The 23,860-nt window shown below is 40.0% G+C and overlaps 1 protein-coding gene across 1 annotated transcript in view; it reads right to left on the bottom strand.

The window, feature by feature from the left end:
- Positions 1–589: 589 nt before the first annotated feature.
- Positions 590–23,860, bottom strand: part of LOC147678460 (extracellular calcium-sensing receptor-like) — a 79,401-nt gene continuing 56,130 nt past the window's right edge. Inside the window, exons 5-7 of the mRNA XM_086945643.1 lie at positions 13,370–13,597; positions 4,333–4,456; positions 590–1,518 (exon numbers count right to left, since the gene is read on the bottom strand). Coding sequence (XP_086801769.1) covers positions 590–1,518; positions 4,333–4,456; positions 13,370–13,597 — 1,281 coding nt within the window. The remainder of the gene's footprint in view (positions 1,519–4,332; positions 4,457–13,369; positions 13,598–23,860) is intronic.

Below are 23,860 nucleotides of genomic sequence, written 5' to 3'. Positions count from 1 at the left end.
AGAGAGAGACTGCAAAGTCCTATCATCTCAAAACATTTAGGTGTAAATTGTGTGGACATGGTCCTTGGGCAGCACCTCTTACCCTGATGCCAGCTGGTATACTGGTTTGATCATAATGGACTATTTTGTTTTCACACAATGCCCTTGCATCAATCGGATGCCAAAGTGGTATAATGTAACTATGATTAAAAGTGTAAAGACTTTGGAAGGAAAATACAATTATATTTTACAGGATTAATGTTAATGTCAATAACCTGGTAAACTCGTGAGACGATTGAGGCATCTTAAATGTAAATAGACCATGTAATGATATCATATAATTTCACTGGTGTGCTCAAAGTAATGCTAAAGTAAAATGATTTCATATTACATTAGTGTAATATTCTCATATACATATTTCTTGAAAGTATGCAATATTGTAAAGACAATGGTTATTTGTTTTGTAATAAACTGAAAATGGAATGTAAATATTAAGAATGTCATTGCTTTATCACTCTCAATCACCACTTCTGGGACTCCTATTAAACAGGTATGAAATAAGTCTGAGAGGGTGTCTATGATGATACCTGAGAGTAAGAGATGCAGTTATCTACATATTTTTTCTTTTCCTACTGTATGAGGATCCCTTTCCTAGAAGATACTGTTTGGTGTTTAGGTCGGGCCTCATCAATATAATGTAGCATTTTGGAAGAAAGATGCACACAAGTATTCCAGTGCTAGAAGAGGTAATGGCAAACACCTCCACAGCCACCACAAATTTCCCCTGGGTGCTCAGATAGCCTGGAATGAAGGCTAACCACACACTGAGGAACACAAGCATGCTGAACGTGATCCATTTGGCTTCGTTGAAGCTATTGGGTAATTTACGTGCTAGGAATGCTACAAGAAAGCTGACACAAGCTAACATCCCCATGTATCCAAGCATGCACCAGAAAGCAGTACCCGAACATTCATTACACTTCACTATGATAATCCCCGTCTTCAATTTCAGGTTCTTTTCTGGGAAAGGGGGGCAAAGCAGGAGCCAACTGATACTAATCAGGACCTGAAGACAAGTGCAACAACAAACTGTAATCACAGATGCATGAGGACCCAGCCATCTCTTCATGTTGCTGCCAGGCTTGGTGGCTTTGAAGACAATGACCACCATGATTGTTTTGGCTAAAACACATGAAATGCAAAATGCAAACACCACACCAAATGCTGTTTGTCGAAGTAAACACGGTATAGGCTGGGGTTCTCCAATGAAAAGTAAAGAACAACTAAAGCTCAGCATAATAGATCCCAGAAGAAGGTAAGTGAGATTTCTATTGTTGGCTTTCACGATTGGGGTATCATGAAATTTGATGAAAATGCATAGAAAGAACATTGTTATAAGGATGCAAATGATCACAATAATAGTCAAAGTAAGCCCCAGTGAACTAGTGTAGGAAAGAAAATCTAATCTCTTTTGGATACAGTCAGTTCTCCTCTCATTGGGCCACTGATCGCTTGGACAGGGCAAACATTTGTTTGAATCTGTAAGAAAAATAAATACCTTAATGATAAACTATTTTAAAAATAAACTTTACACTTGGAACAATTCACAGATCTAAGGACTACTGGTTTTAAACAATATCGTCCTGCATTGCTGTTTTTACAACAGCTACAAGGTGAACGTTTGGTTTTCCTAGTGGCAAATTTTCTTAAATCTGTTGTTTGCCATCGCTTAACCTTCGAGCATTCACTAGAATAAATTGTAACCCCAACTTAATAGATTCAACAAATAATGCTTAGATATCTAAGTCCAATTTGTAGGTTGCCAATCGAAGTATACTTTTTTATCTTGTAAATAATGTATTTTAAATGTATAAAAAATGTCTAACTGATGATTTGTATTTATGAAATATGTATGTCTGTAATGTATGCTTTTATGATTTGCAACCAAAATCGAATAAAGCGATATTGAATTGAATTGAATATGGAGGTTAAACATAAATTATTTTATTAGAAGCACCCTACCTTAAAAGGTATATTAGGTTTTGCCATCATTCTCCCAAATATCCACCTATTCCCATACCAGTTGCAATGTTTCCTACAATTGAATCTATTCTTGTTAACCTAGAGCTTGATTTTGTGAACTAAATTTCAGTCTGTTTGAAATGGTGCTGCTTTCATTTTGCACATTTTTGCTACCTGACATTTACATCAAAATGTCAGTTCGAAAAGGGCATTCTGAGAATTGCCCATTAGGCTATTTTGGTGCTTTTGTGTACATAAATTAATGGACAGCTGTGTCTTTAAAACATTCCTGGGTGGTTCTTTAAATGCTTCCATCCTTTATCTTATAATGCATCAAAACAAACTGTATTTTTACGAAATGGAATTCATGATGTTTATTACTCGATATTTATTTGTATGAATTAAATATTTTTCAAAAGAGTTTACAAATGCTGCTTAATAATTTGCAATGTTTGTCAGACTAATATACATGGAAAATGAATATGAAGACTTTTTCCTTAAAATCGCAAAGCTGGAAATTCCTTGTAAGAGGAGCTTGTTTTACCAGTGATCTGCACATTGATCCTATGTAATATTTGATTAAATAGGTATGTTGTGGTAACTTATTATCTATGATGCAAATTTGGTTTGATGACAGATCTTATTTCAAACCCACTATCACGGGAAAGCAAAGCAGAACTATACATTATCCAATTCAGAATTGCCTAAGAAAAGTTAAGGTCTGCTTGGGTCCCATGCTCACTGTACCTTACTACTTAATCAGCACCCAACAGTTGTGGTCCGGAAAGGATGAACCTCATTTACGGTTGTTTGTGTCTCCTTCTGGATGAACCTAACATAGGGTGCAGAGTCAGGAAATATTTGCAAAGCCATTCTCATGGACGTCCAGATGATGCAAAAAACAGATGTGCATAGGTACGGATAGGTGTCTTGAACTTCACCTGTACATGATGTATGCCTCCTACTCATTTTTCTTTGCATTCTAAGTAGTCCACTATCCTAGAGAAATGAGTAACATAACAATACAATACAGTTGTATCCACCCTAATAGCCTGAATGGGGAAAATACTTCCATCTTTTCCTAAAGAAAATCAATCAACAAGTCATTGGGGAAAGTAGGTGGTGTTTCATATTTTTCGTGTCCAATTGAGTGCACGGACATGAGACCTACAATGAGATGAATGTTTACAATAAAACCAACACCCTCAGTGGAGTAATACTGTTTTAACAGAACTGCTTTTTCTATTACACTGATTGGTAACAGGAAAAAACTATTAATCTTAGAAACACTTTTTTATTCACTCAATATTTTCAGTGTCTCTAAAGGTGGATCCTAACATTCATTTTTTGTAATTATAAATTCCTTTCTTTTTTAACTGTGGCTCTAACTCCTGTTTTTGATTTTATATCATGTAAATTGTTGTACCATATAAGACAGCCAATAGTTAGGTGTTGCTTTTTCATTGTAATTACAATGTGTATGAATGTGAAGTGACCATCAAACTCAAAATGGTAAACGTGAGTGTAGAAAGACAGAGTATTGGAACTTTATTTCAATACAGATGAAGGCTTGACATTGTAATCTGCCCTTAGGTTTAACTACTTGTTCATTCTTATGCACTATTCCCCACTTAAGCAAGCAGCAGCCTGCTGACCCCTTCTCTATTGGTTTCTCAGTTTGATGTAGTCAGCTCTTCAAAATCAATATTACATTCCAAAAATATGAATTTGCTTTATGTTTGGCTAAGTAATGACAGCAGCTGACAATGGAAAATAATTTAAAATCGCACATTGGCTTTTGATATTGAAAAGACAATACTAAAGAAGTTAATTTAAGGGGTAGAATGGTATTGATTATGCATCCCCTATTATGCAAATGAAAATGATCTCATTGATGTAGATAATCAAAGCAAAATATATGTGATGTTTAATAAAATCTATGTGTGTATTTGAGTCAGGGTAGAGGGGTAGCAGATCATATTGATCATGGATGCAGATGCACGAGTGGTTCCTCCATTGTGTGGACCAAACCTATATCCAAAGATAAAGAAAATGGCACCCGATGTGGAGCTATGACCTGTTCACGTTAGCACAATTGAATGTGAACTGTATAATTATATCAATGTTTTCTTGCTTAATGTTAATGGGTGCTTCATATGTCAAAAGAGCCTCCTTCCTAATATGGTGTCTAGGGTTTTATCGGCCTTTAGATTATGTTGAATTGTATTTGCAATAAATTATAGCCCATAAATGAAGATAGATACATGTGCCAAACAATACAGTGGCTGTCACAAAAGAGAGAACATTAAAAAACCATATACCCATTCATACCTCTCTCTTTAGACATCTCTCCTTCAAAGCATGGGATGCAGTCATAGCAGCAGGCTGGCTGTCCTCTCAGTACTGCCTTGTGATACCCAGGCATGCAGCTCTCACTACATTTGGATCGTGGAGTCTGAGAAGAAGACAGAGAAGGGTGGATTCTGAGCGATGGAAGCTGGGTATTGGTAATGTCTATGCCTATGGGCTCATTATACATGATTTCCATACAGCTCAGCATTAGAACTGTTGAAGAAGATCCTTTGAGGTAATCTTCACATTGTTAAATTAGGGGCTGGGTAAGGAACTGGAAATTACATTCACTAATAAACCATTAACCTCTGGGTCTATGACCAAACACACCTACAGCAGGACCAAATGTTGTGAGAATGTAGGGAGTGGAAAGCAAGTAATATGTCGGCCAAGCAGGCCTTCAACAGAGGAGACATTTAATGGAGCTTGAAATTATTGTAGCCACGTACATGACACATAAAAGAACTAGAAGACTGCATCAAAGACTCAGCACCCCTCTCTGTGGTGATACACAAAGTTTATTGGATGTCCCTTGCTGTATTCATTATCATAACCATAAATACTACCTTATACTGAGACACTGAGTCATCTCTGAATGATGGAAACTGGATCTAAATCCTCACTACATTACACTCAATGCAGTGGGGCATGTTTGTATTGGGCACAAGACTTACTGAGACCCAAAGCTCTGGCAGATAACCACAATACTCACAGAGGTATCAGACAACAACACGCACTAGTCATTGTGGGATCAATACTGTGTTGAGTAGGACTCCAGAACTCAAGCCATTGCCTTAATTTCAGCAGCCGTTCTATGTGTGGGAAGTCAGGGCATCAAGAGGACTCCACACATTATGAATCAATGACTATTGACACACCACACCTGAAAGGCAACAAAATAGTGGGTTGCTGAAAAGTCCGTGGAGGCATATTGGTCAGGAAAAGGGGAAGGTTGTGCTGCAATACTAAATGCTCAGTGCATGCATTCATCACAGTTCATTTTTGTGGGATGTAACAACATAGTTCAAACTTACAGATTGGGTATTTTGTCAATTTATCTATTCATTCATTTATTTTATTTTATATGGTATGGACCTAGCTTCAGTTTGCAGCTGAGATTACCATTTTATAGCTAATAGAAACATCTGAAACATGAGTTGTAGCACATAGAACAGGCCTGTGTATAAAGCTATCAGTTGAGCTCAAATTACAGAAAGCAGGATATGTGGCACAGCATATTAGTTAATATACAAATGGAACAATAAAATATATAATATTTAATTTACACACACATATAGTATGTATTTCACAAGTGTACACTCTGAAACAAAAGTGTAAACTGATATCCCCAGAATCATGTGATTTTTTGGGCCACATTGTTCAAATTAGTCTACTTAGAGTAGAAAGCAGTTGTTGGAATACATATTTTGCCCGTGAGTAACTTCATTTTATTTTAGCAGTTGTGAGGGTGTGCTTTTTGGTGGCATTCACTATTATTTTGAGAGAGAACAGGTCTGTGTAGATGTATAATACGTACACTGATTTTTCAGTCCACAACATAGTAATGACAACTGCAATAAGAACAACATCAAAATATTAAACTAGTGCAATATAGAATATGGTTCTACTTAGCTTCTTGATGAAAGGTCTCATAACAGGGACAATTTATGGCATTTGATTGCTGGTTTCCCATTCCAAAGTCAGCAGTATAGCTGCTAAACCACAATTCATGGGGTAGTGGATCATAAAAGAGCATGACTAGAGATCAGATACAGAGCAAGTAGAACACCTATCATGCTACTCCTCAGGCAAAAGCATATGCCTTATCTTCAATGAATCCCAACTGGCAAAGTTAAATCCCTGCAACCCAGGTATGATGAGCAAGCCCAATTCATAAAATTGAAATGTGTGAAAAATAACCGAAAACCAAGAAATTTGAAAATATGTGCTCTTAGGTTCTTCCACAAATATTTCTTCAGTTGAAAAAACTACAGAAAACAAAATAGGGATGATCCGATTGCCTGAATTAATCTCAGTCCAATTTTTTTGTGCCCACCACGCCACCTCATACAGGAACCACCAACTAGAAAATGAACCAAGGTCCTGTGCCAATAGATGTAGTCCAGTACGAACTGCCAGTCCAGGTCCTCTATGAAAAGGAAAACAAGTAACTTCAGAGGAGTTTTTGGCTACGCAGTCCTTATATCACAGTGTGTAGCTTTAGTTCCATAATAATAATAATAATAATAATAATAATAATAATAATAATAATAATAATAATAATAATGAGTGATTTATAGAGTGTATGGTTGCTTCAAAAGAAAGTGTCCCATGCTAGAATTTCACTCTCAGATACAGAACATATGTACCACTCTCAAAAATGACCTTTAAGGTTGTCTAAATAGCCAAGTTTTGAGATTCTTTCCAAAAACTATTTCAGTACTTTCCCGTCTAAGATCAGCGGCAACTTAAGAAAGTACATAGCAGACTCACGCATTGGCCAGGGCCGTCTTATGATAGGGACACTAGTAGGGCTGCCAGGTGTTCCGATGTTTGTTTTAGACTGCTTAATTTTCCTTACAGAGTTTCTTCTGAATATTTCCTTGAATGCTTTTTTACAAACATAGGGGCATATTATCAAGCAGGGCGTTAATAATTATCGCCATTTTAGTGGCAGTAAACTGCAGCTAAAGCGGCAATAATGGACTTGATACCATGGCCTTGTGAATTCCAATAGAAACCCATGTTCTGGTGTGAACATGGACTACTATTGGAATTCTCCAGGGCATATTATCAAGCCTATTATTGCCGCTTTAGCAGCAGTTTTCTGCCGCTAAAACGGTGATAATTTTAACGCCCTGCTTGATAATATGCCCCATAGTTTCTGTAGATTCAAGCTCTAAAAGTTGTCAAAATGTGGTAATTAAGGTCAGGTAGCTGAAGTGCTTGCTTTAACCTATTTGTTCAGTCTTAGTTTCAGAATAGAATCCAAGTACAGCAGCCCCACCAGGAGCAGTCGGTCTGGTGCTCAGCCCATGCTCCAACTGTCACTTCACCGCACAGGAGCCCAAACATTCCATTCCTCATCACCACACCAGCATTCCACACAGCACATTCACACTGGCTGAGAAGCTAAAGGTAAAGCAACATGGGAGAGCATAAATACTTTTAAAATATACTACGGAATCACAACTAAAAAAATTCTTCTGCCAGGTCAATTGGGCTTCACAAGAGAGTCTAAATACTGAGGCACTTTTCCATTCAAGATTCTGTGACAGAAGCACATGGCTTCAAAAGACTCTCTCTCACTCAGAAGCAGTTGAAGTAATTTGGCGAGAGCTGACCCACCAGGCCTGCACCTCCGGAGGTTAAGCAGCACATGAGCTGCTGCATTCTGCACCCTCTAGAGTCTCCTCATTCTTGATTGTGAGGCTCCGAGATACAGCTCATCACAATAGTCCTGTCTGGACATTACCAGTGTCTGGAATACTGACTTTCTGGCAGCTTCTGGAAGAAAACCCACAATTGTATTCAAGGTTTTTAGAATTCCAAAGCATTTCCCGCTAGGCTGAAGATCTGACTTGTATCAAACCAAATGGTGAGATTCTCAACTTTCGGCTTCTGATGAGGTAGTGGTCCAAATGGTATAGAGACAAAATATCGACTCCAAAATATCGACTGGACATAATATCGAGTTTTAAATATAGACTGGACAAAATATCGATTGGACATAATATCGACTACAAAAATATCGTTTTTCAGGTAAGTGAAGTAATATCGACTGTATAAAATATAGATAGCAAAAATATCGATTTTTTAATAATATATAATATTTTATAGTGTATTTTTATGCAATAATATGTGTGAATAGTGTGTATTAATGTTATAAAATATTTTATTACATGAATTTTGTTTTGATAATAATTGCGTAATGTAATTCTGTAGCGGGTTGTGGGTTTATAGGGGAATAGGGTGGGAAGTAATTTAATAATAATTAATTAATTAATATATGTTTGTTAATATTTTAAATTAATAATTAATTGATAATTAATAATATTAATTAGTTAATTATTAATATAATTTTGAATATATTTTGTATTAGTAAATAATTGTTAATTAATTAATTGTAATTAGTTAATTACATTAATTAGAGTACATTTTTTATATATATAATTTTGTGTTATTTTTAAGTAATTAATTTTGAAAAAATAATATTAATTATTAAAATAATTACACCTAATGTTCTAATATATTTACTTTATTGTTATTGTTAATTAATAATTAATTGGTAATTAAATAATATTGATACATTTTGGGTAAAGGAGCATTTTTAGGGTTCAGGGTCAGTTTTCAGTTCATGGGTAAAGGGGTATTTTTAGGGTTCAGGGTCAGTTTTCAGTTCATGGGTAAAGGGGTATTTTTAGGGTTCAGGGTCAGTTTTCAGTTCATGGGTAAAGGGGTATTTTTAGGGTTCAGGGTCAGTTTTCAGGTCATGGGTAAAGGGGTATTTTTAGGGTTCAGGGTCAGTTTTCAGTTCATGGGTAAAGGGGTATTTTTAGGGTTCAGGGTCAGTTTTCAGGTCATGGGTAAAGGGGTATTTTTTGGGTTCAGGGTCAGTTTTCAGGTCATGGGTAAAGGGGTATTTTTAGGGTTCAGGGTCAGTTTTCAGGTCATGGGTAAAGGGGTATTTTTAGGGTTCAGGGTCAGTTTTCAGTTCATGGGTAAAGGGGTATTTTTAGGGTTCAGGGTCAGTTTTCAGGTCATGGGTAAAGGGGTATTTTTAGGGTTCAGGGTCAGTTTTGGGTTTTTGGGTAAAGGGGTATTTTTAGGGTTCAGGGTCAGTTTTGGGTTTTTGGGTAAAGGGGTATTTTTAGGGTTCAGGGTCAGTTTTGGGTTTTTGGGTAAAGGGGTATTTTTAGGGTTCAGGGTCAACAAATAAGATTTTAAAAAATTATTTTTATTATTTTCATTTATTATTTTATTATTATAATTTAATTTAAGTCGTTTTAAGTATATTTTAGTAATTAAAATTTAATATTAATTTAATTTAACACTGTTTTTAATAAAGTCGATATTTTTTACATCTATATTTTTGTTAACGATATTTTGTACTCGATATTTTTGTACTTACCTGTTTGTAGATACAAACTCGATATTTTGACTGTCGATATTTTGTCCACGATATTTTGGCAAGTCGATATTTTGTCAGTCGATATTATTTCAGTGATCCGGTCCAAATAGACCTGACCGCCAAGCAATGGACCAAATTGATGGTTGCTTCCCTAAGATAAGAACCTTGGTTTTTCCTGCATTTAGTTTGAGGCAGCAATGGTCCATCCACTCAGCCAGTTCTGAGAGATAGGGTCTTAATGGAGCAGCAGTGTCTGTTTGTCCTGAGACAGCGTGATAATAAGCTGTGCGTCATCAGCATACGACATAGTGTTAATGTCATAATGCTCAATGACATCAGCTAGGGGAGCAAATAGAGAATGAATAAGGTGGGGCTCAATGCAGAGCCCTGTGGCACCCTCTGTCACATTGAAAAGACCTCAGATGAAAATGGCTTTTGAGCCACCTGAAAGGTATGGTTCTGTAAGAAGGAGGTGAGCCACCACAGAGCCATATCACCGATACCGTAGCTCCAAAGTCTTTCGGGCAGACAGCCATTGGACAGGTGTTGAAAGTGGCAGTTAGGGACAACATTATTACTGCAGCAGCTTTACCCCATCAACAATCTACCTAAGGGATTCAGTGGCTAGTAGCAGCAGTTCCCCAGCCTCAATGAAACTCGCCAGCTATTTATTTAAATGCTTCTTGGCCACTTTGGAAAAGAAAGGGAGCAGGAAATGGGATAAAACTCTACAGTTTGGTGGGGTGTAATAAAGGCTTTTTTTAAAGTAGTACTATAGTAGCATGTATCCAGCTCAATGGGACTTGACCTTGCTCAAAAGAATTATTAAGCAGGTCATGCAGTCCAGGCAAATTGCCTCCATCCCTCATTTTAAAATAGTGGGTGAGGCAGGGTTGCGTGATGAGCCTGATTTCACCTGTGTCAACAGAGGGAGCAATGCTTCCATGTTTGAGGAATTGAAACTGGAGAGTCCTACCTTAGCACTGATGGTTTACACCAGACTTCAAGACATGGAGCATCTCTGACTACCTCCAGGAAAGTCACATAATTAGCTGAAACTTTGTTAGAGAAAAATTGATTGAAAGAGGATAGCAATTTCACCAAGGAAAATAGGTCCGGAGAGAAGGTTCGATCTTTGTAATTTTTTTCAGTATAGAAGTGGCAGCGCTTGACCCTGATCTGCTTGTGATATACCTTGAGGACCCTACGATAGTTGTCTTTAGGCTCCAGGCATTTGCAGGTCTTTTTTAGATAAGTATTGCTGAGGTTTTAAAGCGACTGACCATATGGACCGTCTTAGGTGCAATTTGATCAAGAGCCCCTGTTATCTAATCCTCTAGTTGTGTATTTGTCGTATCTACTCAATAACTTAAGATTGGGCGATTCGCTTCCAGTATCTCTGTAAAGGCGGCAGGGGTGGCCTTAGCCTATTTCCGTGACTTTATCTGTTTATCTGCAATTAAAGTTTGCCTTGAGGTTGTCAAGGAGACCTGAAAAAGGTATGACACAATGGTCTGACCATATCAAAGGGATAGGTGTTTTTCACTACCGATCTCATTGACTTGGAAAAAATAGGATCCAGCATGTGGCCCAAACTGTGCATAGGGGCACGTACCAACTGGGTAAACTGGAGGGCACCCAAATTTGCAACTAGTGCGGCAGCTGGTCAACACATTGCATTCTCAAGGTAAAGATTGAGATCACCTATAATTATAAAGTTGCTGTAATGCCTAGAGAAGGAAGGCCAAATATCTTCTTGGGTGACTGTAAAGTTGGAAGCCAAGCGTGGCGAGTGATGGATCAAAAGCACTGCTAGTGTGAAGTTGTTCGATAGAGCAAGAGTAAAAACCTACAAGAGTTATCTCTAAAAAGGTACAAGGGATGGTCTGTTTGAAATCAATAATAATCCGACTTCCCCAGTGTCTGTCAATCTAGCCTGACTATTGCATAACCGTAAGGGATAGCGGAAAGAATATCAGGGGCCAAACTTTCTGTTAGTTATGTCTCAGAAAGAGATAAGGTGTCTGGCTGATGGTGAACTAGGAAGTCAAGTACCTCAACTTTATGGTTAGCTAGAGAACTGCAGTTGAGCAATTTATTAGTGTACCACAAAAGAGGATGGCAGAATCTTCTTTCCCTTGGTGCCACTAACATAGGTGCCCAAAATGTAAACCTACACTTACCACAGCCCACTATTTCTTGAGAAACAAGCAGAGAGTGACACCATCTTTCAACGTGATACAGGCGTTGGTCCTGGCCCCTGGTGCAGTCCAGGCTTGGACGGCTGCTGATGGGTTTGCCTTAGGTTGCCATCGGCACACCATAGGTGTGCCCTCTGCATGCATCCGCCTCATTGCCACACAGCTGACATGAGTAAATAGCTAGCCTTCAAAGAGCATGTGGCTAAGGAGTGGCGGATGTCACGAACCGGGTGAGGGGGGGCAAATAATCACTGCCTGGAGCCCAGCAGGTCCGATCCCATCTACCAGAATTCCCTCCTTGATAGACATCCTGGCAAAAATAAAGGTAAATTAAAATTAAAATATTAAAAGAACAGAGTAAATGAAAACCATAAACATTGGTGGAAACCGACCTAAGATGGCCACAACACAGACTTGAGCCAGCCAACTCCAAGCGCATTAACACGCTTACAAAGAAATTAAAATGCCACTATGCCACATTGAGCACTGCGCATGCCAACACACTAAAGGCAATGTCAGTGGAAGTAGGGATGCAACGGACTAAAGGCAGTGGAAGTGGAAGCAGGGGTGCATCACAATAAGGGCAGTAGCTTTCGAAAACAGGATGTTGCAGCACCCCATCTATCCTTGATTGTGTTCAGACCGTAATTAACAATACAAATGCATTTTTTTATTTTTTTTATTTGTAGAGCACCCGAATCACCCTCAAAGGGGTATCGTCGCGCTATAGGGAGCTACAGTAGGCCAGAGAGAGAGAAAAGATTTAGGACAGTGCAGATTTGAGAGCCCTTATTACTCTAGAGGCATATATTGAGCACTCTACCACACCCTTCCCATAACTGGCATATGGAGAGATGTGTTTCCTTTCTCTGTCTGCCTGTTTAGGGTGTTTTATCATTTTATCTACTGACACTCTTTCTGGGGCATAGATGAAAAAAGACCACAGTATTCCAAAGGCTTTTCTAACACATAAATAAATAAAGACAGTTAATGTTATAATCTTTGCAAACTGAAGAACAAACATTTCAGAATGAATATCACCAGCATAGAAAGTACAAACAAGGAGCATAAATCAGGTGATGTTGATAGCACGCGTCCCCACTTCGAAAATTGTTCCAGCACCAATGACTAATGGAATGACTGAGGTAAATCAAAGAGTGATTGGTAGAATGCTTCAATTAATCACCAGTGGTTGAGATCCATTCAACCAATCCACATCACTGTTTTTCTCCATAGACATATCACAGAAACCTTGAAATTATGCCTTAACCCCTTGCCTGCGGGGCTGATTCCCCTGCTGTGCTGGGGGGAGGGGCGCGCACAGCGCCCCCGAGCTCGTGACGAGCTCAGTTTGTCACGCAGCACGGTGGCGCTGTGCTCATGACGAGCTGAGCTCATCACAGCCACACCCGTTTTTGTGGAACGTTCAGCACAGCGGGGGAATCAGCGTTCTGGTTGTTATGACGAGCTCAGCTCGTCATGAGCACACGGCCACCGTGGCTCATGATGAGCTGAGCTCCTCATGAGCATGGGAGGGGTTAAACTTCAAACTCTTGTGTTAAAGAGGTCAAAAGAATAATGCAGTTAAAAAAATATTGTGTTGACAAATAATTAGCTTAATTTTTGTTTAGACTTCCAAATTATAAAATTATGAGAAATTCTCCATATTGATAAAAAAATGTACCTCTCTCCCTTGCTTGATCCACATGAAGGCAGTTTCGTTAATATACAGCTCCTGTCCACTGGGTGCCCTTGTATCGAAAGTCCCCACCTTCACGTAGCGGATCACATTGCCTGACTCGTGGTGCCAGTTGATGATGTCATATGCAGCAGGTGGGCTGCCGTGTCTGTCAAAATATATCTCCTCACCCATCTTGTTTTTGAAGTGCACAGTCTTCATGTAATGAAGCAGCTGGAGCAGACATTAAGATATGGAATATATTTACTTGAACATTTTAAATATCAAACATGCACATGGCAGTCTACTTCAGTTCTATGTAGAGATCTGCTTATTGGAAATTGTAATTACTGGCAGTGTCACTGGATAGATGGATTTTATTGGCATCCCCTTTTTTTAAACAACTCAATTCTGGGGAGTCACATATCAATTAAGTCATCATTAACAGGAATCCCTGCCAAGAATAGAACCCTGAGTGTATATTTTACCACCCTCTTCCCTTCTCTTTCAAAATACTGATTTGTCCCATCTTCTTCAACTATCATCACACTGCTTCATGTTGTTCAAATTCCCCCAACTTATCTGCATTAGATCAGGCTTGCTAAAAGCAGTGTATCATACATTCATAATATGGTTTGCATATGTTATAATCTATATTTGCATCAGGAACATACCCTCGCAGAACACGAGACTGTCCTGAATTTGGAGACAAATGTGGCTTCTCTTATCATCCGATTGACACTGCTGATTCATGCATTATTGGGAAACATGAGTTTAGGAAATGTAATGCACAGGAAATGGCAGGGCACGCACCCACAAGAAAAACCACAATATGATCGATCATAAAATGATGTTCAACTCCAGAGCTACATTGCATATTTGGTCAGGTGAGGCATGTCAAACTGAGGCCCTTTGGAAGGACGCTGGCCTATTGCTTGCTATTTTTCTGTGTTTTAAGACACACCTCTTGAGGGGTTTCCTCGCACCCCAAAACACAAGCATCCGGCTCAGTAGTAGCAGCTCACCCAGACAGGAAACTCACAAAGCTACCTTCTGGCAGCTGCACAGACAGTCTACATGTGACATCAGTCGAGGGAAGGCGCAGGGCAAAATGACAGTAGTTTACATAAGCACCCTTTACTCCGGAAGTGATTCTTCTATGAGACCATTTGTGTCTCTACTTACACTTGTCTAGATTGGGAGTGGATATATTCCTCCTGGACGTACAAGAGGCAGTAAACAGCGACAGGATGTAAGTAGCTAAGTGGGTGGGGGGCTCTGTCATCGACGGGGGCCTCCCCCAGAGCTGTGGCGGAGTACAGGGCGACAGAAGGGTACAGTAAGGGTACCTCTGCCTGGCACAGTAAGGGTGCCTGAGCCAAGGACCAGGAGCCGAAGGAGGTTCTGGGAAACCGCGACTGCGCCCCGTTAGTCCTTCGGGCGGTCGGGGGGCCTGAACCGACCGGGGGTGTGCCACACCGCTCCGCCCTGACAGGGGGGGCGGGAGTATAACGAAGTTGGTGATGTGCTGCACCGTCAGAGCATCGACTCGCCGTGCAAGATGGCTCCTTAGGCATGCGGGACAGCGAGGGGCTGCCTGCTTTGGATCGCCCGTAAGATGACCCACCATAAAACGTCATACGTGTGTTGTATGAAATAAACCTGCAGCAGTTCTTTCCCATAAATATGTCTCCAGAGTTTCATTTGGGTAGGAATTGTGTATATGTACAAGCGGGTGGGAGTGAATGGTGGTGAGGGCACTATTCTATGAGACCATTTGTGTCTCTACTTATGAATTCTGACGCACAACAGGCCTGAAATGAAAACGGCCTTCGTAGACATTTTTTATTGTTTGTAGAATCACTGGCTGCCAAATAAAACTATTATGCACTCTGTTCTGCTGCGGTTTCAATTCGCTTCAAGGTGCAAGTATCACACGATGTTTGACGATAGTGGATTTTGTGTAACCCTGCAGCACTGGAGACAGTACCTGTGAGTTCTTGCGTGTTATTGTTACTGATATTTGTGTTGCGCCCTTCTTAACTAATGTGGTTTCACAGCGCTTTATGTGCGTCATCCCACTTGGTTGTAGCCTGACCGTGCAAGTGTGCTTGGAAGGGTGGCCTCTGTGGGAAGCGTTTGATTTTGTGTGTGGCTGCACATATTCATGCTTGCTTGCGTACTACAGAGAGGCTGCACCACATGCATGCATGTATGTTGTATTTATATCCACGGCGCCTGCCAGGCCCTGCCTCACCTGTTACTGCTTAGGTTGCTGCGCAGGCACTTTAATGTATTTACTGATGTTGATTTGGCCTACTACCAGGCCCTGCCTCACCTGGTGTCTACTCCTCAAGGCTCGCCTCAACGTGGCCAATGCCGTCCAGGTCGCCGTCGCGCTCTCAGAGACTTTGAACGGCGGCGGCCATTGAACCACGATGACTCGGTGCCAGTACTGGGTGAGGTGCAGCCGTGCAGGTATGCTGGGGTGCGGTAAAGCAGCAAATGTGCGCAAACTGAAAAACTCTGCGCCTACTGCCGCACACAGCCCTAAACCCCCCCAGAAGTCCAAAACACAGACCTGCCCTGCCCAACTCAGTGTCCCGCCCACTGGGCCGGCAACACTGAGCCGTGGCCACTGGGCCGCCAGTACCACTGCATTGAACAAGATTTGAGTCACTGAGAAAGAACTTGAACAAAATCAGTGTCAGAAAAAGCTAACATCAGTCATCAACAACACAACAGTACGTAACCCTACTCTTTAACTGTAACAGCATCACTTACGCCAGTGCAGCCTCTAATTACTTTCTACTCAATTACGTCCACTAAATGGGTGTAGGACCGGCCCTGATAAATAAGTTCCAGTGCTAAGCACCAGCATGCACCGGCACAAATTAAGCACTGTGCGTGAGTTATAATTAGCTGAACTAACTATAACTGTGGAATTTCTATGGTTTTGTAGGAGTTAAATGTCCAGCTAACTATAACACCCCTGAAACCTATGTTTTTTTCAGTGAATTGCTAAGGTTTTTTAAATGCTAATTTCTAACCATAACAGGCCTGAAACCTAGGTTTTTTCAGTATATTTCAATGGTTTTTTAAATGCTAATTTCTAACTACAATGTCCCTATAACATATAATGTTTTTAAGTAAATTTTAAAAACACGTGTATACTTTTTATAGTGAAAACTAACTTAACAGTAGTCTTTTATAACTTATAATTATGGCTACTGGTTTTATGGTATTTATTTTTTGGACATTTCAGTCTGTGTTTATCCATATTTATTTTATAATTGTATCTGTAGTTACACATATATATTTTGGGTTTTGTGAAAAAATGAATCTGAAATGAGTATATTTCCACATTTATTTGTCTGATAAATATGCACTCATGGCTGAAGGACTTACCATTTTCAGGCATATAAACACTCTTAGATGATATACTATACACAACCCTGATATTAAAATGTGCACGTTTTCTTATATGAGCATATATATTGCTCTTTAAGGCTCTTTACTAAAACTATTTTATTGTTTTAACCCTTTTACTTTTCCAACGACAAACCTATTGGCCTGGTACTCATCATTGACAGCATTTAGAATCACTCAAAAAATAACCCAATTAGTTTTTATCCACATTTTAAGATAAATACAGAGAGGAAAATAAATACGTTTCTGTCTGTATTTATCTGTAAAAATCTGTAAAAACAGAAAATAAGGAGCCCTACTTATAATTTAACATTGTTTTCAATGTAATTAGCAGTAATTAACATATAAGGGTAGTAAAAGTATGACGCAGCACCTATAATACCTAACTTCGAACAACAGCGTTCACAGTTTGATTCCCGACTCCAGCAGCATGTTAGCCCACCACTATCTCACTGTGGGCAACACCCTACTTAATCTCCCCAATGCCCCCGAGCATACCTTTCCGGGGTAGCTTTACACTTTACAAATGTTGGCATTTTTTTAATTTAACCCCTTGTGTGCTGATGACGAGCTCAGTTCGTCATCAGCCATGGTACTCGTGTGCTGCTGACGAGCTCAGCTCGTCATGGCCATTAGAACGCTCGCACGCTGGGTAATTCCCCCGCTGTGCTGAACGTTCTATTGAAACGGGTGTGGCTGTGACAAGCTCAGCTCATCAAGAGCACAGGAGCCCTGTAGCTCCTGAAGAGCTGACCTTGTCATGAGCACCGGGGCGCTGTGCGCGCCCCCCGCCCCCAGCACTGCAGGAAAATTACCCCAGCAACCAAGGGGTTAACAGCATAGTGATGACAAATATTTGCACGTTTGTTTATTTTCCTCAATTGTGAACGATACTTTTTTTATTTCTTCTATTTCGATGTTTTTAATCATGAGAATGCAAATGACACAGTTTGCCGGGTAACACTTTTTAAACTCTCCAAAGTATGTTGATATTAAGGACCTTATATGTGTTACAATGAAAATCGAAACAGTTAAAACGTGAGCACGTGTAAAATGTAAAACGTGACATCTAAATGGGCGGAGCCGCATCTTCCTTCCATAGACTACTCAATAACCAAAAGTATACAGACCACACCCGTTGTTCGATTAATTCTGTGATGCAGGTTCCATTTTCTAGCGTTGTATTCTTGATTTGCGTCAACAAAACATATTCCCCAGTTGTAAGTTGTTTGATTATTGCATAGTAGATATTTATAATATGTAGCTATTTGTCAATATTTAAACATTTATATCTAGAAAAAAGTGTTATTGCATGTTTTTGCCTTTTTTTCTGTAACGTCAGCAGCTTGTTTTCAGAAACTGACAGATTACAGCAAACATTGTTCCTTTTCTGGCTCCTTTGAGCTCATATAATGTGACTTTGTTTATTATAATATTGACACTGTACTTGACCTCAGATGTGTTGGTGACCCGTCGGCTCAAACCCTAAACATTTACAAGTAACGTCACCACCTTCCAGTTGTTAGTCTGTTTTCCCCTAGTGATCATATACTGTTAATATGTATATTATAATATGAACAGTCATGTTGATCTCAGAGGAGTTCATGACCCGTCATCACAAAGAGTAAAGATATATAAGCAACATCACCAGCTTCTGCCTTTTAGTCTGTTCCCCCTTTGATCATATACTGTGAATATATATATTATCATTTTCACAGTAGAATGATCTCAGAGGAGTTTATGACCTGTCGCCACGAAGATCAAACTTTTTGAAGTCCTGGAGAAAAGAAGCTCTGAAAATAATTACAGCTCGAAAGTATTTAGTTATTGATCTTGTTACAGAAGAGGAATTGGAGATTTGTCTGCACCATCTGTAATACAGCTTACGAAGCATTATAACGTACTTGATCAGATATTTTTTCAGTGAGCATATTTTATGAAATTACATACGTTGTTACTTTAAATACTTGACAAACCCTACATTTCTGAATGTTATTTTCTAATTTTTATTCTTCTCAGTTGCGTTTCCTTTTCATGTTCTCCTATAGAATATATAGGACCAGTACTGTATATTATATTAATACTATATTATATATTCTTAAATGAGTATGTGATTTCTTAGCGGAACAGTGTGCGACCTCTTAGCACTATGACAGAACGTTCCCGAATTCAACAAAAAACAAATTTGAAAAATTATAATGCTTACATTTCTATCTAATATGAAGTCATTTGTGTTTAACTGTTTTTTATTTGTTCTTCTGACCTCAGATAATGTAGTGGGGGAGTGTTTGATGTAGCACTTCTTTTCTACTTTATCTAAAAGTAACTAATGCCCTCTCATATTATGAAAAATATGGGGCAACACTTTTACAAACTATAGCAGAAAAAAGGAGGGTGTCACCACGCTTCACTGATATTTTATGAAATCCCATTTTTATTTGTAACCCCTTTGATATATACAGCGTCAGTTCCCGAAGAAAGTGTATTTGTAATTGCTGAATAAAAACTGTTCCAAACCTAGACTGAAATTTTTGCTGCACAGCCACACTTTCCCGTCATAAAAGTAAGCTCCACATTATAAGTAAATAGTGCTCCTAGGAAGTATCCCATCCGCAAACTTGATAAAAAGAAGACCGTAAACCCCACGACAATTATAAAAATGGCCCTTAAAGTATATAAAAAAAATATACCTTCACAATCCCTGTCTAATACCTTGTGACCACTGTACAGAGGTAATAGTGTTCCTACCCTCCCCTCTACTGCTTTGTTTTCCTGTACTCCTTTGGAAGTGTGTCACAAAATGGCTCACAACAGTGAACCGTTCCCCCCCAATAAGGAGCAAACTTTTGCTCTGAACACTTTAGCCAATAAAATGTCCATATTGTTCCGCAGAGGAGGAGGGAATGGCTGCCAACACTTTTACATTTAATGCTTCACAGCCAATAAACATTAAGCTTTGGAAGGTCCCGCTTGGAACACGTTACCCAATGCAATGTCCCTAATACTCTGCGGAAAGGAAAGGAATCACTGACAACACTTTTACTTTCAATGGTTTACAGCCAATCAACATTAAGCTTGGGAAAGTCCTCCTTTGAACACGTCAGCCAATCAGATGTCCCTACTGCTCCACGGAGGGTAAGTGAATGACTGCCAACACTTCTACTTTCATTAGTTCACAACCAATCAACATGAAGCTCTATAAGCTCCTCCTTAGAACACTTTAGCCAATCAGATGTCCCTTCTACTCCGCAGAGGAAAAGGAAATACCTAGCAACACTTCTACTTTCAATAGTTCGCAACCAATCAGCATTAAGCTCAGGAAGGTCCTACTTACAACATGTGAGCCAAATTAGATGTCCTTGCTACTCTGCGGAGGAGAAGTGAATGGCAGAAAACAGTTCTACTTTCGATTAAATTAAACTTGTCGTTGGAACACCTCAGCCAATTAAACGTTAATTTTGTTCCACGCACACATACAGAACACGCCCTCCCACATCTTAAAAAATGTACTGTGACAAAGAGACTCTATCCGTAACAAAGGTTAATCCTGCATAATAAATAAACATTATTCCACATTATATTAAAGAAAGGCCGCATTACGGCGCATTGTTGTTTTCCCGATTTAATTCCCACAGCCTACTGCACCCCCCTCCCAACATGAGTGAAGCCCCAGGGCTGCTATTATTTTTTAAGAAATGCCGCCGGGAAAGAGAACACTACCTACCACATAATAATACATTTCCTGTAGCAAAGTAACTCTATCCGTGATAACAGTGAACACTGCTTAAAAAGTCAATATTATACCGCATTACAATAAAGGAAGACCACAGTACAATGCATTGTTGTTTTCACAATATAATTTCCACAGCCTACTGAACCCCACTCCCAACATGAGTAAAGACCCGGGACTGCGGGGGCCCTAGCGAGCCCCCGCTAATTTTTTTTTTAACAAATACCCCGAGACCTGTTTCCACAGCCTACTGAACCCCTGTCCCGACATAAGTGAAGCCCCGGGACTGTGGGTCACCCAGCAAACCCCGGCTTTTTTTATTTTTACAAATACCCCAAGGACCTAGCCCACCCAGGAGCCTCACTAAAATAAAATGCAGGAACCCGCAACACCAGCGCCAATTGCGACGATTTTTAATTTTTTTTAAATGCTTATTTTGGCCCTGATGGTCCTTCTGGGACCCCCTCATCAAGCCGAGGGGTCCGGGTGTTTATATCCAGCCCAATTCTCTTCTTTTAAATCTTTGTTTCTCTGTTTTCTGGTGACTCGCTTCTATCGAGTCACAAGATGGTTGCCAACACTTCCTGGTTTGGAGTGTTCTCAGCCAATCACAATAAAGCTTGTGCAAGGAAATTAGGCTCCTCCCAGATATCAAAGCATTTATTTTTCTAATTTCTCAGCAAATACTGTACCGATTTACACCATTTAAGAAAAAGTTTGCTTCCTGTTCCAAGCACTATCTGTCTGCCAAATTTAGGGTAATTCCGTTCAGTAGTTTTGGCTGTAGCCTTGCCAAAAGTTTCCTTTGGGAAATTTTTTTACTCTTATTTTTTCAATTTCTCGAAAATGACTGAATGGATTTACACCATTTAAAAAAAGGTTGCTTTCGGAACCAAGCTCTACCTTTTTGCCAAATTTGGGGTAATTCCGTTCAGCAGTTCGGGCTGTAGCTCGTCGCAAAATTTCCCATGGAAATGAACATGGGGAAACTGTGTTTTGGGACCACCCTTTTTTCTCAGCCCCCGCTTGATGAATCCCCCCAAACTTTCAGGATAGGAGCTGACGTGGATAGACTTTTTTTGGGAGAATTTCAGGAAGACACCAATGTTATTAGCAAATCAAAAAATGCTTTTCCTATGAAAACTAGGTTCTAACTATAACTACCTACTGACAACCGCCAGTAGGTAATAAATATATATATCTATCTCGGCGTGGATAGCACTGTGCTAATCCAATGCTTAAAAACTTTGATAGAAAAGCAGACATTTGAGGTGAGCAAAATTAGAGTGCCGCTGGTGTTAAGGGTGCTCTAAACAGGAGCTGCCATCCACCTAAACTTGGGAACTACCCAGAGTTCTCCCCTTCTTTTTTAAATATATATATAAATATTTGCCACACAAAGAGTTGCCCCCTTAAAAGAGCCACACACAAGCTGTAAACTTCGGTATTTATTCGGGAAGATGCAGCACAGCAGGCAGGATACCTGACAACAGAAATTCAGGCCGCCGACGCGTTTCGTGCTCACGCACTTTTTCATAGGCAGTTTGTTCGTTCAGAAACGTAGAGCAAGTTGAGCACTCTTTTAAAGTCATGACACCTCCCATGTGGGCGTTAACGGCTGGCCCGGTCATGATGAAGAGCACTGCCGCATGACAGTGGACCTTCAGTGATGAAAATTGACTATCACCGACACAGGACAAGCTGTTGGTGTTGCAGAAGGCATAATAATGCAACCCAGCGTGAACAGGACACTTTGAACACCCACTGGGGAATTTTAATGGTTCTTATGTGGAAACGTTAGAGCAACTCACTTGAGGAATAACCCTTTGTGCACTACAGACACCAGCATGCTCCGCGAGTGGAGCTAACGCCCACATGGGAGGTGTCATGACTTTAAAAGAGTGCTCAACTTGCTCTACGTTTCTGAACGAACAAACTGCCTATGAAAAAGTGCGTGAACACGAAACGCGTCGGCGGCCTGAATTTCTGTTGTCAGGTATCCTGCCTGCTGTGCTGCATCTTCCCGAATAAATACTGAAGTTTACAGCTTGTGTGCGGCTCTTTTAAGGGGGCAACTCTTTGTGTGGCAAATGTTTAAACGGCTGGCCCGGTCGTGATGAAGAGCACTGCCGCATGACAGCGGACCTTCAGTGATGAAAATTGACTATCACCGACACAGGACAAGCTGTTGGTGTTGCGGAAGGCATAATAATGCAACCCAGCGTGAACAGGACACTTTGAACACCCACTGGGGAATTTAAATGGTTCTTATGTGGAAACGTTAGAGCAACTCACTTGAGGAATAACCCTTTGCGCACTACAGACACCAGCATGCTCCGCGAGTGGAGCTAACGCCCACATGGGAGGTGTCATGACTTTAAAAGAGTGCTCAACTTGCTCTACGTTTCTGAACGAACAAACTGCCTATGAAAAAGTGCGTGAGCACGAAACGCGTCGGCGGCCTGAGTTTCTGTTGTCAGGTATCCTGCCTGCTGTGCTGCATCTTCCCGAATAAATACCGAAGTTTACAGCTTGTGTGCGGCTCTTTTAAGGGGGCAACTCTTTGTGTGGCAAATATATATATATATATACACACATATATATATATATATATATATATATATATATATATATATATATATATATAAATCACGTGACTCCTCTGGATCTCTCGGTGTTTCAGCAACCACGCAGCACACCAGCAAACAGGAAGGAGACGGACCACGTCACATCAGCAGAGTTGTTTTTATTGAACAACAGAAAGCATATATATAAAGCCCATTTCAAAGTTCTCAATGATTTATTCTAAAATGAAGGCAACAACGTGCAGTCTGCTTTTAAATACTTTGAAATCCTGATGCGTTTCAGCTCCCATTGCGATCCGTGTTTACAGGTGCAAGGCTGCGGAATAGAGTAACCACGTGGTTCAAATGCTGGCAGCAATGTGTCCTTAAGTACTCCAATGATATATAAATATGGACAGCAATGCGGTTCGAACCGGCACGCACTGCAGCGGGTGGTAACGTGAGGCCGAACCAGTGGCCTGGACGATTTATTTGTACCAAAATGATGTCACACTCAGTAATCCTTTATGCTGACTAATTTATTTAGTCAGAGCTGCTGTGCTTCACCTATGTGAGCAAGGCCCTGTGTGGCGCCGAAACATATAAGTGAAGCAGATCAGCTCTGACTGAATACACCAGTCAGCAAAAAGGATTACTGAGTGTGGCGTAATTTTGTTAGAAATATATATATATATATATAGATATATATGGATATAGATGCAAAGAGAGATTCCTCAGACGGGGTTATTCTTCCAAAGTGGTTGATAAAGCTAT

Source organism: Lissotriton vulgaris, chromosome 12 (assembly GCF_964263255.1).
Source record: "Lissotriton vulgaris chromosome 12, aLisVul1.2, whole genome shotgun sequence".
Lineage (NCBI taxonomy): Eukaryota > Metazoa > Chordata > Amphibia > Caudata > Salamandridae > Lissotriton > Lissotriton vulgaris.
This window is presented reverse-complemented; position numbering and strand designations above follow the sequence as displayed.